Source organism: Oenanthe melanoleuca, chromosome 17, assembly GCF_029582105.1.
Source record: "Oenanthe melanoleuca isolate GR-GAL-2019-014 chromosome 17, OMel1.0, whole genome shotgun sequence".
NCBI classification, from domain to species: Eukaryota; Metazoa; Chordata; class Aves; order Passeriformes; family Muscicapidae; genus Oenanthe; species Oenanthe melanoleuca.
In genome coordinates, this window is record NC_079350.1 from 1,853,267 (window position 1) to 1,874,512 (window position 21,246).

Below are 21,246 nucleotides of genomic sequence, written 5' to 3' on the forward strand. Positions count from 1 at the left end.
GAAAGAGTTTTTCTCATTGGCTAAGCTGTAAATTATCCTTCTCTTTTGTGACCCCAATCCTTGGTACAATCAACTGAAAGAAACGAGCTGCCACTGCTTTCAGGGCCCTGAATTCATCTTCACTTTGTGCTATACATTCCAGCACATTTATTTGTAACGCTGTAAAAAGCCTGTGTGTACTCTTGTTACAGTTACAACAAAAGGCCCTTTCTTGCTCCAGGCATGAACATGAGGCAAAATCCTAAAAAGGCCTTTAGATCCCAAAAAACGTCACATACCCTGCACAAATAACACTTCCCTCTTCCCCTTTGCTTAGGTGCTGGCACACACCAAAAGTGGGATTTTCTGCCTGCGATAAAGGCAGGCTCAGTGCTCTGCTGGTTCTGATTCATTCAAAGGGACTTTTTTTTTTTTGGTTTTTTGTTTTGTTTTGTTTTGTTTAAATCTGGGTAACTTTGGATTACAGTAGAGGAGAGAAGGCTAAACCAGGGAAAATGACAAAATGCAGCTCAGTAACTCCAATATGTACCCCTGCAAAGCAGTTCCACACAAACTCCTATACTGCCAATACTGCAACTCTTGGAGCAGCCAGAGGACTCCTGCATCCAGCACAAAGCAAGCATTGGGACAGGGGTTTGAGCTAGTCAGGTCAGTTATCAGAGTTTAATGAACTATGCAGTTTTGAGAAAGATGCTGCTACATGTAGAAGACATGTAACTTCTGTCTGTACATTAAACTATTCTCTCTGAGATCAAATGAATAAAGCCTTGAATGGAATTTAGAACTTTCCAGTTACAGTAATTACTGGCCTCCTCACTCTGTCCTAACTATGGGAATGTACAGCACCTGTAACTTCTAAAGACATTCAGAGTTCAGGCTACTCCTGTAATGCTGAAGCTGGGGGCACCCAGGAGCTCTAGTTTGCTGTTCAGGTCTACCAGCAGCAGCCATGTCATCCACAATTCACAGCAGTCTGGCACAGGCTCCCACAGCCCCTCTGGCTCTGGGTTTGCCTCATTCCACACATAAACCACCTCAGGGAGACACACACTCATCATCCCTTCCCCTCCGTGCTAGATGAGATCCTGTTCCTCAAGTGATTGATTCCCTGTGGCATTATGCAGCAGTTCTGCCATGCCCTGAGTAGGTGGCGAGCTCAGATATACATTGGTCTGCAAGCAACCAGCCTTCATCCTCCTCCCCTTTCCCACCCATTCTCTCTGGTGCACCAGTATTAATTACCATCAAACCACTCCTCTAAGCTAGCAGAGCCTCCAGGACACCAAAGGCATTAGATCACTCCCCTGTTTTCCGGGCAGCCAAGACTTGTGCCAAAACCACAGTGGTTTTTCATGGTGTTCTGAAAAGAACTGATAAACCCCTTCCACTTACACTGTGACAGCTGACAGTGACACAGCACTGCCATCTCAGTGAGTCCTTTACTACCTTTTCTCAGGCACAGCAATTGAATAAAATCTGCACTGCAGTTTTGTTTTTCCTGTGTGGCATAAACTAACCAGCCACATCAGAAAACTGCATCAGGAGTCATCCCAGTGTCCCCTCCCTTACGAATGTGGCTCCAAGGCCCCCTTTCCCCATCACATCACCTGCTCTGTGCATGAACAGACGCTCACAGCAGGGAGTTTAAACACACAGCTTGGATGTTTTCATGGCACACACTAACTGTGCTCGGCACAAGGAGAGCTTCTGCTCGAGCTGGCAGCCTGCAAGTCTCATCTCTTCTGCACCTTCTGGAGCCTCAGAGCCCAGTGCGGCTGTGATTCCATCTTAAACACTGCAGCACTTCCCTAAAAATCATGACTTTTGTCACACAAGCTGTTGATTGAAATGGACCTCTGCAACTCCATAACTGAATCAGCCTGCTCACTGCCATAAAACAACCTGCACTGGGACTCCTGATTCCCTCCAGTGTTAACCCCCACATCAAGGGCCTGTAAGGTGAGATCTTGAGAGACCAACTCACATCACCTTCAGCTGTAATTCAAACTGATTAAAAAATACTTTTGCCCTAACGTTTTAACCAACAAACATTTTAAGTTTTTTGTATTCTGAAAAACTTCTGTGATAAACTCTTGCTATGAAGTTTGCTATATCTCCTACCTCAATCATTATTAATAAACAGGATGAGAACAATTTACCTGTTAGTTCAAGGTGTATTAGAAACACATGACATAGATTTACTTCAGGCACTTCAGTTTTACTATACTTCCTCCTAGCAGATAATTTTTGTACAAGGACATAATACAACTTTCTGATCAGATTCGTAGGAGGAACTCATGAATTACTTAACCAGCAGTCAGTGGTGTGATTGGCTTCTCATGCAGGTTCTCCATGGGGAGAACAGCCCACAGCAGCCACTCATCACATTATAGATCAAACAGCTCCACTTTATTAACTCTCACAGCCTATTTCAAAGGTTTCCACCTCAGGAGGCCTCAGCTCAGACCTGCCTGTGACAGGCTGCCATGAACATCACCCACCTCCTGCTGAAAGGCTGCTGCTGCAGCATGGGAAGAACTCACTGCCTGCCTCAGCCTGAGGGCCCTGGGGTGTGTCTGCAATGGAAAAAGAACAGAGAAGACCATTTAAATTCCGTGCAAATTAAGCAGAAAATTTTACTCCTTCTCCACAAGGGCCACTATTGGATCTAAAGCTCTGTGTCCTCCGCTGCTCTTCTAACACCAGCAGACTCTATGGAAGATATCCGGGAGGATCTGCATGGTTCCCTCGAGAAGTATCACTCCGCCCAAATGCCGCTGTTCCCCTCCAGCCCAGCAGCTCAGCGGTGTGCCCGCGCTCCGCACCTTCTCCCTGCCGGCCAGCCCCTGGTCGGGCCTGCTCCGCGGCTCCTTCCCCCGGCACCGCGCCTCCGCTTCCCCGCCCCTCACGGCAAACAAAATGGCGCCCTGGCGCCCTCACGCCCAAGGGCTGCTCCTGCTGCCAATCACCCGCCAGCCTATCAGAGCTCACCGTGGGCCCCGACGGCCCCGCCCCCATAGAAAGCGCGGGAAACCGTGAGGGCGCTGAGGCGGCACCCGGCGGGCTTTGAGGAGCGGGAGGGTTTGGGGTGGTCTTTGAGCTTGTCCTCGGCTAAATCCACCTCAAACAGTCGGTTAGCTTCACTTAACACTTATCCCCCATTCAGCAGGAACTTACACCACCCTGAGGAAACGCTTGACTTCAATGTTAAAACTCAACAAACATGACTCCCGAGCAGAGCCCTCCTGCTCGCCTCACAGCCCGAGTTTCCTACCGTGCCTGTGGCCAGATTATCCCGAGCGAAAGCCCTCAGTCCCAGATTACACCGTGATGCTTGTTAGTATGCAGAAAACACAGCAAAACCAAGCCTGTGTTGCTCAAACACATTAGGATGTGCAGTGGTAAATTCTAGCAAAATCTTTCTATGGAGAGACCTTGATGGTCTTTGGCAATACAGAAGGAAAAATACTGCAGAATAAAGTAATGGGAAAAGGAGGAAAAATTAAAATAGAAAGCAAAGCCCTGAGTGTCCACTGATGGCTCGTTTCCAGTTTGTTCTTTTTTATTTAGGAAGGACTCTCCGTTCAGTTTGTGGGCTCCCAGGAGCCTCCCTGATCCACCAGGGCTCCGGGCACGAGGCTGGGCGAGCCGCCCGCCCGCAGCGCTGCCCCCGCACCCGCCAGGGCTGGAAAACCTCCCTGGATTAAACTCTTATGTTAGGCACCGGCAAAGTGTCTAAAGTTAGGCTGGATGAATGTGAGCCAAGCTGTTGAACAGATGGAGTGAAATCCTCCTCTTGATAACAGGAACTTTATATCACTGCCACAGATAAGAAGGGCAGCTAAAAAAAGTCAGGGAGGTAGTTATATAAATTTCAAGACGGCTTACCAGCAATGCTTAAAGGCAAAACTTTCCGATAGATCCTGAATATCCACTTCCAGCTGCGGACCCTGAGCTGCCAAGAAGTTCTGCAATACAAATGAGATTGTGACACTCGAGCTCCCACACTGAGACCACTGGAACTTAATGATACAGCACAAACACGCAAAGCATTTGGAAGCTGGAGCCTGGGGCACAGGAGATTAATCCCAGCATCAGCAGACTGGCACTGAGCTGGAGTTCAGTATTCAAACCCAGCTGAGGCACATGTGAACAGAAAGGTGATTGACTACCAGGAAATAACCATCTCATTAATGCCCCAAATGCTACCAAACACACTCATTCCTTTTCTCTTACAGGGCTGTAAAATATTCATGCTTACAGCAGCTCTGATTCAATAAGGTTTTCTACCTTCCTTATTCATAGTTTTGAACATCTGCAAATTCAATTTTCTCATCTCAGAACTGACCTGCTCCCTTGTCTTTCACATGTAATTGTGCTTCCAAAGATGCATGTCTTAGCACTGGATCCGATTTTTCTTAATTAGCTGTGGATGTTTCAGATGGAATTGGATGTGAAATACATTTATTTCCAAGCACCAAAAACATTCAGGTAGGCATCTAAAATAATCCATGACTGGAAGCTGACTATAAAGTGTTTCGGATGAAATGCTGTGAAACAATTATGCATGATCTGCATCCATACTAAAAAGGGAGTATATGCTGCATGCAATTTGAAGATAATGTTTACTTAGAGAATGGAAGAAATCTGAACAATAAAGCAGCTTCTTCTCTTTGAGTACTTAATTTCTGGAGGAAAGTATATTATTTCATTATTTCCCAGTCCCTTTGAGGAAGACAAGTGGATGAAATCTTCTTGGGTTGCTTACTCCTGTCCCCTACTTACCTTTAAACTTTCTCTAAAGGTTGCAATTACTGAGAAACTGCAGAACTGACCTTACCAAGGGATGCACCTCTGGGAAGACAAAGCAGTGGAGACAACACACAACCTCCTAATGCCATTCTCTAAAAGCAAAATATTACTGGAAAAGTAACATCATAGCAGCCTCCTACAGCAGGGCTGCTTTCCGAGTCACCTTTGGTGGTTTTGATAACAAAAATCCATTTGTTCTGGTTATTTCTGCAGAACACAGGGCTAGGGAGCAGAACTGCCCCATGACCCAATTAGTGCAGCCCTGAAGTCGTGCGGGCTCAGCCTGGACTACAAAACTCTGCTGAAGATGACATGAACCACACTTGACCCCACAGAATTTGTTACTGATGGTGATAAGCAGAGATAGCCTACATTATTTTGCAGATTCAGGCAGAATTTGGAGGGCCATGGGGAAAAAAAAATGTTCTAAATTGGACATGTTTGAGAAATACTGAGTCACAAGTTTCAAGCTGCACAAGGTCATTTCTGCAGTTTCTTTTTTCAAAGCAAACATTAGATTTTATTATATAAAACCGGTATTGGCAGCACTCAGAATATGCAGTCTTTTTTAGCAAAGCCCTTTGCAGCATGACTGTGGTTTCAGTCTTGGAGAAGCCTGCAGATGCTACTGCTTCTACTTTAAGAAGAGAATTAGCTTTATATTGCAAAATATTTAATAGTTTTTTTGTTAAAATGAAATGAAACAACAAAATAGTTATACAATTTTACTAGTTTATATTTCAATTCATAAAGTATACACACTGCAACTATGCTACCACAATGTCCACGCATCTAATATTGATGGAGTTACAGTATTTTTTTTTTGGTATTAAACAATAGAGATAATGTATGCAGTTAAGGAAAAAAGCTTGGACATAGCATGTTCTATCTTGTAGTTACAGAGTACATTAGCTAGCATTAGTACAGTAAACAAGAAAAAGTTAGAAATACAAAATAAACCAAATATCTTTATATACAAACCAGTGCCTCTTATTGTTACCAGCTTATACTCACACTGCACACAAAATTTATCCACTGATGCAATAGATACTTCAGCATAACACAAACCATTATAAATTAAAAAAATTACAAGGTGCGAAACTCCATTCTACAGCTTTCTGGTGAGAACTCAATACAATCCAAGGAATGAGAACTCCAAGCATGTTTAGCACCTATTAGTGCAACTGCATCGAGCGTGAAAAATGACCTACACCACCTCAGAGCGCTACCAGGGAAGCGAGTTGGACAGCTAGAGATGCTCGCAGCTACACTCACGCTGTGATTTTTGCCTCATATATATCTCAGTTTATTGTTTCTTTGTCCCATTCATACCTATGTGCAAAACTAAAACCTGGGAGCTCTGTCGGAGCTCCACAGAAGGCCTGCTACAGCCAGGTAAAAACAAACAAACAAAAACAAAACAGAAAGCTGACAAAACCCAGACAGACTCCATTGAATGTCAGACCATCCACATAATTCATATTCTCAGCAGTCCTGGTGCTGGGCATTTGAATGCTGCTGATATGTGGATCAAACAATATGACACAAGTAAAACGGAAATTTGCCCACAATTCTGATTATTCTTGTCTAGCACTTGGACAAGTCTCCCAGCCTCCAGTGGCGAATTTGTTTGGCAGCCCATGCCAAAAAAGCCCAGAGTTGCATAGAATTGATTAGTAACAGAAAGAAATGCCAAACACAGAGAGATGGATGCTGCATCTACTAAAACAAAGTGGGGTTGCTCGACAGGAATGCTGAAATCATCCCCATTCATAAAGCAAAACATGTCACCTCCTACTCTTCATTTCCTACCTCTGGGGACTGCTTTCTGGCACTGATGTAGTTCTTGATAAACTTGTATTTTTTTGTTGCATTTTTTTTCCTGTTTTTTTTTTCTTTTTTTTTAACTTTGTTAGTGACACTTTTCCTTTCAAATAAAATATTAAAAAAGGTTATAACTGTAAAAAAACCTATCATATGTAAACTTAACAATTAGGGTTTGGTAAGTTCTCGTACCTAGTCTGTGAAAAGCCTCCAGCCAGACGCAGAATGGAGTGTTTCTCGGAAGAGCTTCAATCTAGCTACATCACCTGTTAAATATCAGTAGTATGAACATCCCATGTCTAGCAATAAAACCTCTCTTGTGTTTCCATCCTCTTTATCACTGACCTATTGAAATCCTGACATGCTGTGTTTCTATTATATTTACATTCTGGTCCTCTCATGTCACAGAATTAAACATCTGGCCAAGGAAGGCAACAAAAGGTGTTGTGTTAAGAAGGTGTGTTTGACAGAATTGCTTTTCAACAAGTCTCTTTTCCTTGGACTCCAGTCACTGTTTTTATAGAGCTTATTGTTCTGTTGAACCATGTTTTCTTTGCAGCTTGTACTTCATTCAGGGCTAGACCCAAATGGTGCTCCAAATCCTGCAGAGAGAAGAATAATTTCATTAATTTGTTACATATTCACAGCACAAGGTTATAGGAGTTAAACCTAGAAGGCTCTAGAAGATCTACAAACTGTTGGCCACTTCAGAGGTTAAACAAGTCTTACATAAATTAAAAGCAGCCCAATAAGCTGACAAAGAGAAAAAAAAAACAGATTTGAAAAGCAAAACAAGACTTGTGTCATTGCCCTTAATAAAACATTCTGCTTTCTTCAGTACATCCAAACTCTTTAATTCTCTTCCATCTGAGGAGGAGCTATTCCCACAGGAAGCGGACTTTCTACAAACTAATTTTTACCTTTCCGTGAACAAGCTGCACTGACATCAGCACAATGTTGTCATATTTTACAGAAATATTTCAGGTACCTGGAGTGCTTTGCAATCATGTTTTAAGAAACATGTCTAACATTTGTCAATGTTACTTCTTCATTTAGCACTGATTGTGAGATAAAGACATGCATGATTCAGTACTCTGTCAGAGCTTGGGCTCCTTCCAAGCAGTTGCAGGAGATCAGGCAGCCAGCACTGCACTGCAGACAGGCAGATGTCTGGAAGCTGTAGTGGCTGCTAAATACAGTTCATGCAATTTCAATTACATTGTCTGTATACAGCAACTTTCAGACGCAGTGTTTGGTTAAATAACCCATGCAGGAAATAGCAGGTTAGGGTTTCAACCAACAGGATCTGTTCCAATCCCTCTACAACTCACACACATATTTTTCTAGGAATGCAGACACGCTGTACAGACTACAAAACAAACTTCCAGAGCATTACCTGTATTTTACATTCCGCCTCCACAAGCTGCAGCTTGGTCTGGGCCAGCTCAAGCTCCATTTCCCTCAGCTGGTTCTTCAGTGTTTCCTTCTCCTCATCCGTGTCCTCGTCTGAACCATCCTTGGCAGTGCTGGCAACCTTCACACGGCCTTCCTTACTGAAGAACTGGCGGCAGTGCTCGCAGTCATCCACCTTTTGCTAAAGTAAACACCTGGCTGTGAGCAACCTGCTGGGGATGTGAGCAAGTGCTGCTCCTGCCACTGCTCTGGGAGAGCAGCTCCATGCCAGAGGAGCCACTAATGGGAACTTTAGGGAGGCACAGCTGAGCAGGAGCTCCTGCCAGCCCCAGACTCACGGCTTTGGAAACACTGCTGCATTAGTTTGCTACAATAATGGCCTCTGTCCCTCCCCCCCGCGTTACTCTAAGGTAAAAGAGAGACAGAGAATCCCTTCCAGAAAAAAAAAAAGACCCCTCAAAAGAAAACCCCCAGGATCACCATTAGCATGAGAGGGCTCACCTTTTCTCACAGATCCCCTGCTTATAATCTTCTATTTTATCTGTGGGGAATCTCAGCCAACATTTTGTAATGAAATAAATTCTGTCTTTGCTGCTATGATTTTGCTAAGAGATTGAAACATTGTAGACTGTGGTTCTATCTGGTCTCTTACCCGTATTTTCTCAATTTCAGCTTTATTTGTTGTTTGTTGCTTTTCCAGTCGCTCACTCAGCTGGGAACAAATCTGACAAGCAAAACTATGTTACCAGACCATTTATAAATGTAAATTCCCTCCAAAATGAATGCTAAAGCACAAATAAATGCTGCTGCAATATTAACATGGATAGTCTAAGGACTTTTAGAAAGCTAGAAAAATTGGGATGCTGCATTAAGCTGTCTCACTGTACATTTTCCCATTCTCTACATATTCCTCTATCCCCACAGGAAAAGGTGCAGTTCCAACATAAGTTATTAACAGTTTGGCTTTGCTAAAGGAGCCATAAAAGGTTAGGAATAGCATGGCCCTTTTGTTGCCTTTGGGAGAAAAGAACAGGCAAGACAGAGTAGTGAAAAAAACCCTAATTCATTCCCTGAGACCTGCTATGGGCCCACTAAAGCGACACATGAATTTGCTCCCTTGATACCTTGTGATCAGGAGCTTGAATGCCAAAGCAAAGCCTTGAAAGGAAAAAGGCATCTTTCTATTTTTATTAATTTCTGAAGTACATTTGATTGGCAACAGAGGTGAGAGAGAAGCTTTTTTGGCATGAGGTGAACCTTTGATATCCAAGAGCCCAACTGAACAAGGTTTGGCTGTAACTGAGGCTGTGGTCACTGCTGATCTACAAATACCCACATCAGGGGCAAACAGTATTGACCACTTCAGGATCTTAGCCAAAGAAAATGCAAACCCAGACACAGGCTTCCCATTTAGAACAGCTAAATTGTGTCCTCAAATGCACAGCACAGATGACATTGATTTCTAGAAATCTCCTAAAATACCTGAAAGCCTTGTACTTGGATAGCAAACCACATCATCATGAAGTTGTACTTACCTGTTTGTAGTCACCAATAATTGAGCTGTTCTTTTTGATCTCTGACTCTGCCTTATCTAGTTCCCTACGACACATTTCCTTCAGCTGTAGAGGAAAAAAAAACAGCAAAGAAAGGCTTTATATAGCTGTAGTCTGAAAAATACCCAGGTGGTATTTCTTCCTTTTCCTTATCCTCAATGCTCTGCTTTACCCAGGGTCCAACTCAGCTCCATGCAGGCAAGGAAAAGCCAGGCTTTGGTGGCCTTCACTGATAGAACAGTGAGCTAGCCAAGGAAAGGAAGGGGTCAAAAAGTGCTGACAGCTGAAGTCCTGCACTGCCTCTCTGTGCTGCATCTGGCACAGGCTGTGACTTTGTGATTTCAAGTTAAAAATTCCCCATCCTAAGAAGCACCTGGCAGAAAAATGCCAAATTCTGCTTTGCTGACGTCCTTTACACCCAAGAAGAGGGACAAACATGACTTAGAACATTAAGCCCTTCCCACACTTGTCACTTTTTATTTTTATCATTTCTGTACTGTACAGAACAGTGAGAATGACAGAAATGCCCCAACCTGAGCAGATTCTTCCTCCAGGCGCCTCTTTTCTTCTTCTGCATCAATCAGCTTCTGTTTGGTCATTAGCAACTCCTTATTGAGGGCATCTGCCTTCTCCTCTGCCTGGAACACAGAGTGGAGGCTGAGCAGAGGCTTCCCTGCTGGGCCTCCACCAGGACAGAGCCAAGAGTACAGCCATTCCAGTCTTATTAAGGTTTGGCTCATTGTTATTAAAAAACAATGAAATTTTTATTCTGGAAATAATTTTTCTAAAACTTCCCATCTGCAATAGCAAAGCAGCAACCCATCAAAATTAATGACATGTACCACTACAGTCCAGCCCTCCAAAATGCCTCCTTGAATTCAGTGATTAATTTTAGCAAAACTAGAGTTGCTAAAGTAATCCAATACCAGAAATAAGTTTCATTTTCTTGTCCAATCTGGAAGTTGACCAATATATTCTGAAGACAACCAAAGGCTCACAGTGTGCAAGATCAATAAAAGACCATAACCAGCTCAGACCTAAGTTTAATTTGCAAATATTCAATCTTGCAATGAAAACAGAATTAATGAAAAATGCCTCTAGAGCATTTAGAAAGCCCCCAGAACTCTCTGACACTTCCCAATGGATGTGATACCATCCCAGAAAATACTGCAATACAAAACTGAGCTGCTGAAGCAAACGTAAGTCAGGCTCCTCTCTCCTTCCTCCTTAAGGGAAAGAAATGTCCCACCAGAAACCAACAATCCCTTTTTACTGCTGCTTTTTAAGTATAAAAATATATTGTTGAAAAATTTCAAGCTCTTTATAAACTACTAAAACTCTGCAAAGTTAAAACATCTTTTCCTGTCTCATACACACAACACAGCACTTCCCAATAGGTGTATGGATTCTACATAAAAATAGATCAATAACTCAACTGATATATAAAATCTTCAGAAAGTAGCTGTACGAATTCCCTTCAAAGGAAGAAAATAAAAAAGTGAATTTTAGTCTCTTAAAGTCCTGCTGATCCTTTAAAACAGACGGCAAAGGCAAAGAGAACATCTTTTCATTACAGATGGGGCTTAAGCTGTTTTAAAGTTAAAGAACACTGAGATGTAGGAGCCCAACAACAGTATAAAAATAAAACCTATTTTCTGGTCTAGTGAAAGGATATTAAGGAAATTCTTGTATGTTGTTTTGATCTATTAGGTTACAGATTTCAGACATGCCATGGAGGTATCAGAAAAGGTGTGTTAAACAATGTCCTTTGGTACTTTCCTTTCAGGACCTCAGGCTGGCAGAATGAAACCTATCACATCAGGATCCAATTAGAAGAATCAATCATGTCCTGAAGTAGGATCAAACCTACCTATCTCCTCCCAGGGGATAACCCAAATGCTGCCAACATCATTTGCCATCTTTGAATACAAGACTATTATGTATCAAATTAAGCATAGCAATTTTGCCTAATTTCATTCCTTTCCCAGCTCTCCATTTGAAAAAAAAAAATGTAAAAGTACAACCATGTTTCATACAGGCTCAAGCAGCCAAAAACAACAGTTAAAAACTGATAGAAAAAGCTTCTTCAGGACCATTTTTGCTGGAGTCCATCTCCCGAGTGCCACTGCTGGGCTATCACTAGTGTGAAGCTTCAGGAAGCTTCACTAATGAAGGGAAAAAGCCCAGGTAAGAGGAGATGAACATACCAATGTGTGGGGAGAACCTGCTACTAGAACATTCTTCTATGATCCACATTTCAACACCTAAGAACGGGAACTGTAATAAACCCAGAAGTCCTGAACCAAACCTCATTAAAGCAACATTCACCCATTGGCATCAACATTTACTATGAATAGTTTTCCAACAGCAAGTTTCCAGGAGACCGTGGGAAACCTTAAATTGTCTGAGGCAGATGCAATGAAACATTTTAAAGCCTGTCAGCTCCTGCACCGTGCAACTTGCAGAAGTCATTTTCCTTTGAGATTTCAGAAATGCACTTATCTTGATACAGAACAAGAATGGCAAAACATGAGCACTTGAACTCTTCCCCTCATCTCCCCAGTCAGACAGATTAAATGTGTTGTGGCCTCCCCTGTGCTAGAAATGCCAGTACCTTTCTGTCTCTGCATGTCCTGGAAAAAAAAAGAAAAAGCATATCCTACTAAAATCTCCCACAACTGAATATGTAAAGAAGGGAGCGGGACAGCAAGCTGAAAAAAAATCCTGTAACACAAAGCAAACCTGAAATTTCCTCCTGAGAGCTTTACTGATTTGGAAGCAGCCCAGGATGAGGAGTTCACATGGGCAGATTCCAAGAAGCCAAATAGAAACCACAACATTTTCAGAGTTGCCTGAGGTACCTGAGAACCTGATCCATGCAGAGCCAGACAGACTCAGACTTTCAAGTTTATCAAGCACTTTGCAAAACCTGTCTGCTGTGAAACTGTATTCATAAAAATCCCAGGAAAACAAAAGCCAGCATCCATGCTATGATCTCTGTGATGGTTCAGACTAGTCTCCTGCTAGACTTCCTTAGAGAAAAGAAAGCAACTACTCAAGTACAGGCTCTCCTTTCCCTCCAGCCACTCTGACTGCTTTTCAGAGTAATGAGCATTTCAGTCAGCACTCCAGTTTCCCATGGAGGTCTGCCACAGGCCTATACATTGTCAGTGTGCAATATGGATGTGGAGGAGGGAATCCTGTCCCACACAAAAAAAGCACTCCATGGATCTCCTCTCCACTGAGAACAGGAACAAGAAGTTAGCCCCTGTCTGCCCCAGGCAGCCTGAGGACATGACTTACATTGTCCAAGTCCTTCCTCAGTGCAATCTTGCTGGTGACCAGCTCGTGGGCGAGGTCGTCGTTCTCCTGCTCCAGCCTCATGTTGGCTTCCTGCAGGCGCCGGTTCTCACGCTGCGGGGACACAGAGGGGCAGTGAGGGACAGGGACAGGGACAGGGGCAGGGACAGGGACAGGGGCAGGGACAGGGGCAGGGACAGGGGCAGGGACAGGGGCAGGGACAGGGGCAGGGGCAGGGGCAGGGGCAGGGACAGGGGCAGGGACAGGGGCAGGGACAGGGGCAGGGGCAGGGGCAGGGGCAGGGACAGGGACAGGGACAGGGACAGGGGCAGGGACAGGGGCAGAGACAGGGACAGGGACAGGGACAGGGACAGGGGCAGGGACAGGGGCAGGGATAGGGGCAGGGACAGGGGCAGGGACAGGGACAGGGACAGGGACAGGGACAGGGGCAGGGACAGGGGCAGGGATAGGGGCAGGGACAGGGGCAGGGACAGGGGCAGGGACAGGGGCAGGGATAGGGACAGGGATAGGGGCAGGGACAGGGGCAGGGAGGGACAGGAGCAGGGACAGTGAGGGACAGGGACAGGGGCAGTGAGGGAGAGGGGCAGGGACAGGGACAGTGAGGGAGAGGGGAAAGGGACAGGGACAGGGACAGTGGCTGCCCAGGGCAGTGTCTGACACTCAGAGCTGCCTGTGCCTACACACTAATGCCCACCTTGCTTCTCCAGTATGCAAAACACAACTCTACCTGCATGGAATTCCCTGGGATAAAACTACAGCCATAGTGTAAATGTAAACACAGGATTAGCCTTGACAAGACACCAGGTATAAATAACTCTGCTCAGCCATTGCTTGCTGAGCTACAGAAATTGTTTTGAAGCCTTGAGTAGTAGGGGTATCATTGTGCCATCGATACCTTGCCAGCAGTTTCCTACAAGTACTGCTTTTCTTAGCTCAAGATCGAATTTATATGCTAGAAAAAGGTAAGAGAGGAGAATCCTGGGAAAAATACTCTATTTTCTCTCTCTTGTTACAATTCCCAGCACACATACAGATACTAAAGAAAGTTTACATAAAACTTCTCTGATTAAAACACATGAATTTATAGTATCTATATCTCTGTGTGTGTTATTGTGGTATGTGTATGCATATGTAACTTTACATGTGTAATTTATCCCTGTATTACCTTTATTTGATAAATAAACTATTTATAAAATTATATGCTTATTGCAGTATACATTTGAATTAGGCAGAGGAGTAAAAGCGGGAGGATAACCATGAAAGGCAGAGTTAGAATCAGTCAGGCAATTCCTTTCTGTTCATGGCTTGTGGTGCAATCAGCACGTTAAACAGGCTCTACTGAACCAGTTCTATAAGCCCAAATAAAAATTCATGCTATTCCTCCTTTTCTTGCACAGCTGAGCTCACAACAACCCCATCCTGATCAACATTGCCAATAGAGAGACATTCCCTTCAGGTTCATGGAGCTGATTCCCCTGTTGCATTCAAATTGGACAGAAAACAAAACCAGCTCAAAAAAGAGTCAAAGTACAACTTCCTGTTTGTTAAATGAGACTAGAGAAAGTAAAGCATTACCTCAAATCTTTCTATAGGATCCTCCTGTTGAGCCTGCTGCTCTCTCATGGTATGATATTCCTTTTCATATTTCTTCAGCTTCTTCTGGCTAATCTAAATTAAAGCAGCCCATTAGTTCCTGCCCAGAACATTGATAAAAGAACACAACACACACAGGGTTATGGAATAAGCTTCAGGCAACTCGTGCCTTCTACAAAGCACAGTTCATGGCTTCACACAGTTCTGAGTGTCAAACCCTCAGGTGTGGCCAAAAACTCAGTCCCACTCAATGTTATGACAGCATCCTCTTCCTGTGGAAAACAGGGAAGGTTTCAAAAGGCACCCAGAGCATCCTGCCCGAGCTTCCCCTTGGTGCTGCACACACAGCAGAGCTTCAGCAGAACAGAACCCCTGAGACATGGCTCATTCTTGGACTGGCCTGATGCTGAGCCTTCTTCAGCTGCTTTTTCAGCTGTAACATTTATCATCACACAGAAGCATTTGGTTTACTTTACATGAGACTGTAAATGTTGAAAGGGCAAGTGCAGGCTCAGCTGACATTTCTGCCAGTGTCACTCAAGCCTAGCAGAAAACAGCCCCATGCCCAAGGTGTCAGGGCAAGCAGCAGCACCTCAGAGGCACAAGTGCTCTGTCCCTGGCTCTGACAGACACAGCACCAGCAAAGCCACTCTCAGAGGACCCCAAATTCCCCTTCTGTGAGAAGGGACAGAAAGGTGATGCTGAATTCAGTATTTCATGCCCAGAGTTCAAGCCCTGCAGGGACAGGGAGCTGTAACAGATCCTGACCAGCATTTTCCTGGTGTCACCTGTGCCAGAGGTTACAATAGCAACACAGACCATGCCAAGGTCACTGTGAGCATTTCATTTGCAAGATATTATGCATCTAAATGAAATTTCTATCATTAGAATTTGCACCTAAACATCTCAGCAAACCAATAAATTTAAAAGCTCTAGCTAAGATTTCCTCTTTAAAAACCCTTTTCTGAGAAATAGCTTGAATTTTACATGTATAAATGACAGGCAGAATGGAAAACGTGTTTGGTTTCCATGAAATCTGGTTTTCTCACTAACTACCTTCCTGGGAAGGAGCTGCAGAAAGCGGTGGCCAAGCTCCCTCTAGTGAGAGCTGACCAGAAACACCTCTTTGCACTCGGGGGAACATTTCTGAGATGCCAGCCATTCATTACCTGTGGTCCAACCACACCACAACAGCAGGAGTTTATTTCTGCACCCCAGACATCCAGCTAGAGAATTACCCCTTCACTGACAATGGACCCAGTAACATGAGGAGATTGTTGCACTGCTCTGCCCCTGCTCAAACGTTACCCAAATTTTGGGTTTTCACCCAAATCTCCTGCAATGTAAAGTTAGATCCTGACAAGTGAGACATTCACCATGCCAGAGGAAAGGAAGGCAGGCACACCACTGCATTTTCATCCTCTACTTTTCAAGTGCATTAAGCCAGTTTTGCCTTTTTTAGGTGATCTTAAGCAGATTCATCATCGTCATAAATTCTGGGCACGGGAGGCCTGGGGAAGTCAGCAGGGATTCTGGCTTAGCAGAAATGAACACTGATGTCCCACCACATCTTTTCAGGGGCACAGGAGGTAGCAGCAGCTCTGCTAACATCTGTTACCAGAGAGGTGAACTCTCCATCCCTGGAAGTACCCAAGGCCAGGCTGGACAGGACTTGGAGCAACCTGGAACAGTGGAAAGTGTTCCTGTCCATGGCAGGGGTGGAATGAGATGGGCTTTAAGGAGTGACTTTAAGAATCTGGTGGTGTCTCCAGCTGATGACTTCCTGACCTCCTTTCCAGAAGAATGCTCTTCTAATCACAATGCCTTAGCCAGGCTACTTCTCCCTTTCTATTAATTATTTATTTTGATACTGGGCCTTTTTCTGCTCAAAGAAATACTTCCAAATGCAGAGATGGAGATTTCTACTGACAGCAAAGGACTTATATTTTAGGTCAAGGAAAGCAATTCCATGCAGCACTCCCATCAAGGAGGTGATACAGAAGTGTTCTGGGCCAAGCCCAGCAGTGCTTCCTCCACAACCTCCCTTTTAATGCCCCCAAAGCACCCAGCTCCCCAGGACACCATGGGCAGCCTTGCCATGTCCACTCAGAGACTGCTTGTGCCACTCCACACAGCACTGAGCACAGGGAATTCTGGCAGAGTGGGAAGAGGAACAAATTGTTATTTGGAAACATAAAAGGCAAATGCACTCATTAGGATGATATGAACCAGATGCATGTGGAACATTTAATCTGTGGCTAATGCTAAGTGATTAGAGAGATAAAATAGCTTTATTATTGATTATTCTGTAATTCCTACATTAGTTTTACACAAGATATGCCTGAACTCTGTGCAGAATACTGGCATCCACACTGCTACTGCTACTACACCTGGATCACAAAATGCCTGGAATGTTAACACACCAGGGAAGTTACGTACTTCCACACATCCCACAAAGAACTCCTCTAGGGAATTTAAGGAGAAAGGAAACACTTTGAACCATGTCAGAGTATTTGATGAGAGCCAATGAAGCTGCATTTGCCCTGGGGCTGGGGCAGGAGCTGCTCCCAGGCTGGGGCTCAGCAGTCTCTCCCAGCTCACCTTCATGTTGCAGGCCAGCTCCATCAGCTTCTTGGCGTTCTCCTCGGAGCGGTAGCGCTTGGGCAGCTGCACCCGGAAGAACTTTAGAGCCCCTTCAAAGTCAGTCAGCAACAAATCATCCTTGGTAGTCTGCAGACAAGGAAGGAAACACCAGGAAAAGCCAAGTTTTTTACAGTTATTGAATCCCAGAGACCATAAAGCCACAACAGCTTTGGAAAGCTGCAGTAACATTGCTGCTTCTTAACCTTCTGCAAAGAGTGTTTGTTTCTATTTCTGCAACCTTCTATTCCACCCCCAAAAAAAAGCACTGTGCTGCACAGGACATGCCAGATCCCAGCACGTGTGCCACAGGCAGTTGTTAGCTTCTCAAAAAAAACCAACTTATTTTTGTAACAGACATCTTAATTTTCATATGTCACATGAAGATGCATAAACCACAGTGTAACACTGTATACTCACTTTTAACAATCCCAATGCAACATTGAAGATAACACTTATTCCCTGGAAAGAAAAAATAATGACAAAATAATTTAATTTCTCAGTATTTACAAGCTTGGATAGGAATTTATTTGGTGGGTTTTGTTGTTTGTCTAATTTCTGTGAAATGGAGAGCCAGGATAAATGTGTAACTAGGTGCTATATAAATCAAAGGCACAAAGAATGACTTTGCAAACAAGTGGCAAAATATATTTACTGGAGAGTCATTATAGACTGCAAAACAATCAACACCGGTTTTACCGCCTCCTGAGAGTCTGAAACTCTACAATTATGTTGTGCACTTTATTTTATGTCTTAATGAGTAGCTGGTCAGCTCAAGATAATTTAACTTCTAAAAGCACTGATTCAAATGCAGTAATATATATACACCAATATATTAAATTCTGGTCTTCACAAACTGGGATAATTCATGCAATGAAAAAGTGACTCACTCTAGGACAGAGTCCCATGGCATCTATTCTGTCTCTACTCATCAGAGGGGCTCTATTCCTATTGTCCAATTAAATAAAATACAAACAATTCTGTAGTCAGGAGTAGTTCACACCTTCTTCAGGGGTCCCACTCATAATCATGACACATTGCTCATCTCATTACAAGATCCTGCCTTTCTTCTTCCCACTAAGTTATTCTTTCGCTATTACTTTAAAATGATGAAAAACTTCTCTGTGAGCACATTTACTATTTATGAATTGAAAATGTGTTTCTAAACAAACAGAAGTGATTTTCTCCATACCATCTGCTGCTTTCTATTCCACTGGCACATGGACAAAGCAAGCAGCAGACACAGGGAAAGGGCAAAAACATTGACCAGGAGGTTTGTGAATGCTGAAAGCCTTCAGTAAAGCAAGGCAGGAAATCAGCCACTTCACAGCAACAAGTGCAGATCCAAGAAGAATGGATGCCTAAAGTTACCCAGCAAATTATTAAATAACTCAAGGATGCTTCAGTACAAAATGGGATTTGTTCACTGATGGTAATAAGTGCTGACTGTAATTACACTGCTCACCCACATATCACTACATACACTGCTCTAAACATGATTATAGGTAACAACTCAATATAAAGAATTTTGCTCTCTAAATATAAGTTGCAAAATACTGAGAGACTTCAAGTTTTTCAGAAGAAAGAGATTCAAGCTTGTTAGGTTACCAGAATGAGAATTAGCTGGGCCATTTTATACCAAATGGCCTCCATGCAATAATATAATAGGAAAAAAAAAGTCATTGTTGTGTATAACATGACTTCAGAAGAGAGGAACCCAAATATTTGTAAATCAGCTCTCATCACACTGTACAGTCTTCTCACATAGATTCACCACTGCCATAGGGAACAGGAGATTATAATCTTTTATATACCTATTGATTCTTAATTTGTTTCTTTAAAATGCATAGAATCTTTATCATTGCAGAAATGTAACACTTCTACATAAAAATAACACACGCCTTGCTCTGAGAGAACAGATAGTAACAAGGACATGAACCAAGATAGTGACAAACTGTCAAAAGCAGGGAGCTGTGCAAGGCTCCAATTATAACACATACCTCACATAGGAGTAAGTCAATAATATGGAAGACCATGTAGAGAGGGAATTTTGCAGTGAACAGGGTGAGGAACCACTGGGAAGCATACATGTGTGCTTCAAGGCTGATGTCCAGAAAGTGGTTGTACAGATCAGGAATGTATTCCTAAGAGTAGAACACACAGCAGCACTGAAAGTTAATTTAGGCTATTTCAGAACTGTAGCTGAACCCCCAAACTACAGAAGGAAGTTGGGTAGAGTGGCCATCAGTGCAAGGTTCTGCATCCACCAGTCATGGGGCTGGGGGCCTCCTAAGGATGCCAAAGGCTTGTCCTGGGGTGGATGCCCAGCAGGACCCAGCAGAGGCTGTGCTGACACCAGAGCCACAGCAGAGCCACTCCACATCTGCCTTCAGCAGCACCACACTGCTCCTGCGACCTCTGCTGGAACATCTAGGACTCCTCGCTCTCCACCCTTCCTCACACCTTCCAAATACCACTCACCCTTCCTCACACCTTCCAAGTACCACTCATCCTTCCTCACACCTTAGAGACACCATTCATCCCACGAGAACCAGGCAGAGCTGAACTGCAGGCTCGGGTCCATTCACCCTCCCTCACCTGCATGAGGCGTTCCAGCTGATAGAACTTGCAGTGCAAATCTTCAAAGTTCTGTTTGAAAAGTTCCCTGAGTCCATAATCAAACATGATTTTGACCAGAACACTGAAAGCTTGCTCCTCAGGCATCTGTGAGACAGGAAGGTGGATTTAGCACCGAGCATTAAAACCCTTCACATCAGGTCAATCTGTCTGAACCTCCCTTCTCCCTCTGACTGAAATTGCCATTACTTTTTAATCCAGTTTAAATGTAAACAAGAGTATTATCACACAAAATGAGGCTTAGTGTTGCAAATGGCATTTCAGTGGAATAAACCACCTCTCAATCACTCAACTAAAAATACATCTCCAGACATGAAGACTAAAGCAGTTTCCTGGTGTCTTTTCCAGAACTCATCAGAATCTGAATATTGCAGATTTTTACCAGCTTAATCCTTTGTCACCCACACAAAATAGGGCAGAAACAGTATTACAAGGGGATGTTAAACAGGATCCTTCCCTTATTCTAAATGATGTATTTCCCTTTTCCAATGACATTATTACATTTGATGTTTACTTATTAGATGACATGAATAAGAGAGACCAGTAGCTGCTAACAGAAGTCCCAAACCTTACAATTCAGCACTGGTTTGGGAAGTTCCATGTCCCTTTCCTGCCAAAAACAAGGAAAACTCAAAGCTCATCAGTGTTTTAATATTTTTCCCTGCCCTTAAAATTCAGTTTTAATATTTCTGTAGAAAAGTCTGATTTCAGGTCAATTGCTGGTTTCTATAAAGGACAGAACATCCATCTCAAGTATTCTATTATTAATCTGCAGATGGAGTTTATTAAAACAGAAAACTTTGCTGAAACATTCCAAACTGGTAGTGAAGGACTCACAGAAACTTAATTTCCTTTTCTGCAACATTTGTTTTTATTATTTATTTTCCCTAGCAGCCACACTCCAAAGGCTGACTTCAAAGAGAATCAAATAAAAAGAAACTTATTTGAAATTTAGCTTTTCTTGAAATGCATACATTATTCCCAGAAGCCACAAGTATTGTTGAAGAGAGAACTCTGGAATAATCCATGGCTCAGTCGTGAGAGTGAATCTCTCTAAGGCAAGGGACTCTGACAATGAAAATCTGCAAGCAAGCACATCTGTTTCAGTAAAAGCTGTTCTCCTAGCAGGAAGCATTGCCCTTCTCTATCTGATTCAGTGAGGAAATAAAGAATTAATTGCTCATCTAGGAAATATTTCAGATTACAGTTACAAAGGACTAAAAGGTTGTTATCAGTAATCACTTGGCTTTTGTTTCACAAGAATGGAGTTTACAATCTCTCCTGTATCCTCCCCTGACTTTACAACAGTATGGAAAATCCTCCCCTGAAGGCCAGACTTCCTCTTCCACCAAAAACTGCAGAGAACTCTTCATGCTCAGCCCTCTATGGCAGCAACAGCTGGGGAAAAGAAACCTCAAAGCACTGCTGGGCTCAGGAACACTGCAGTTCCAAC

At 43.4% G+C, this 21,246-nt stretch overlaps 1 protein-coding gene across 1 annotated transcript in view; it reads right to left on the reverse strand.

The window, feature by feature from the left end:
• Nucleotides 1-5,524: 5,524 nt before the first annotated feature.
• RABGAP1 (RAB GTPase activating protein 1) overlaps nt 5,525-21,246 on the reverse strand; it is a 62,838-nt gene continuing 47,116 nt past the window's right edge. Inside the window, exons 16-26 of the mRNA XM_056505315.1 lie at nt 19,755-19,880; nt 19,157-19,300; nt 17,577-17,618; nt 17,118-17,246; nt 14,499-14,591; nt 12,906-13,016; nt 10,136-10,240; nt 9,585-9,668; nt 8,702-8,773; nt 8,033-8,230; nt 5,525-7,238 (exon numbers count right to left, since the gene is read on the reverse strand). Coding sequence (XP_056361290.1) covers nt 7,116-7,238; nt 8,033-8,230; nt 8,702-8,773; nt 9,585-9,668; nt 10,136-10,240; nt 12,906-13,016; nt 14,499-14,591; nt 17,118-17,246; nt 17,577-17,618; nt 19,157-19,300; nt 19,755-19,880 — 1,227 coding nt within the window. The 3' untranslated portion in view covers nt 5,525-7,115. The remainder of the gene's footprint in view (nt 7,239-8,032; nt 8,231-8,701; nt 8,774-9,584; nt 9,669-10,135; nt 10,241-12,905; nt 13,017-14,498; nt 14,592-17,117; nt 17,247-17,576; nt 17,619-19,156; nt 19,301-19,754; nt 19,881-21,246) is intronic.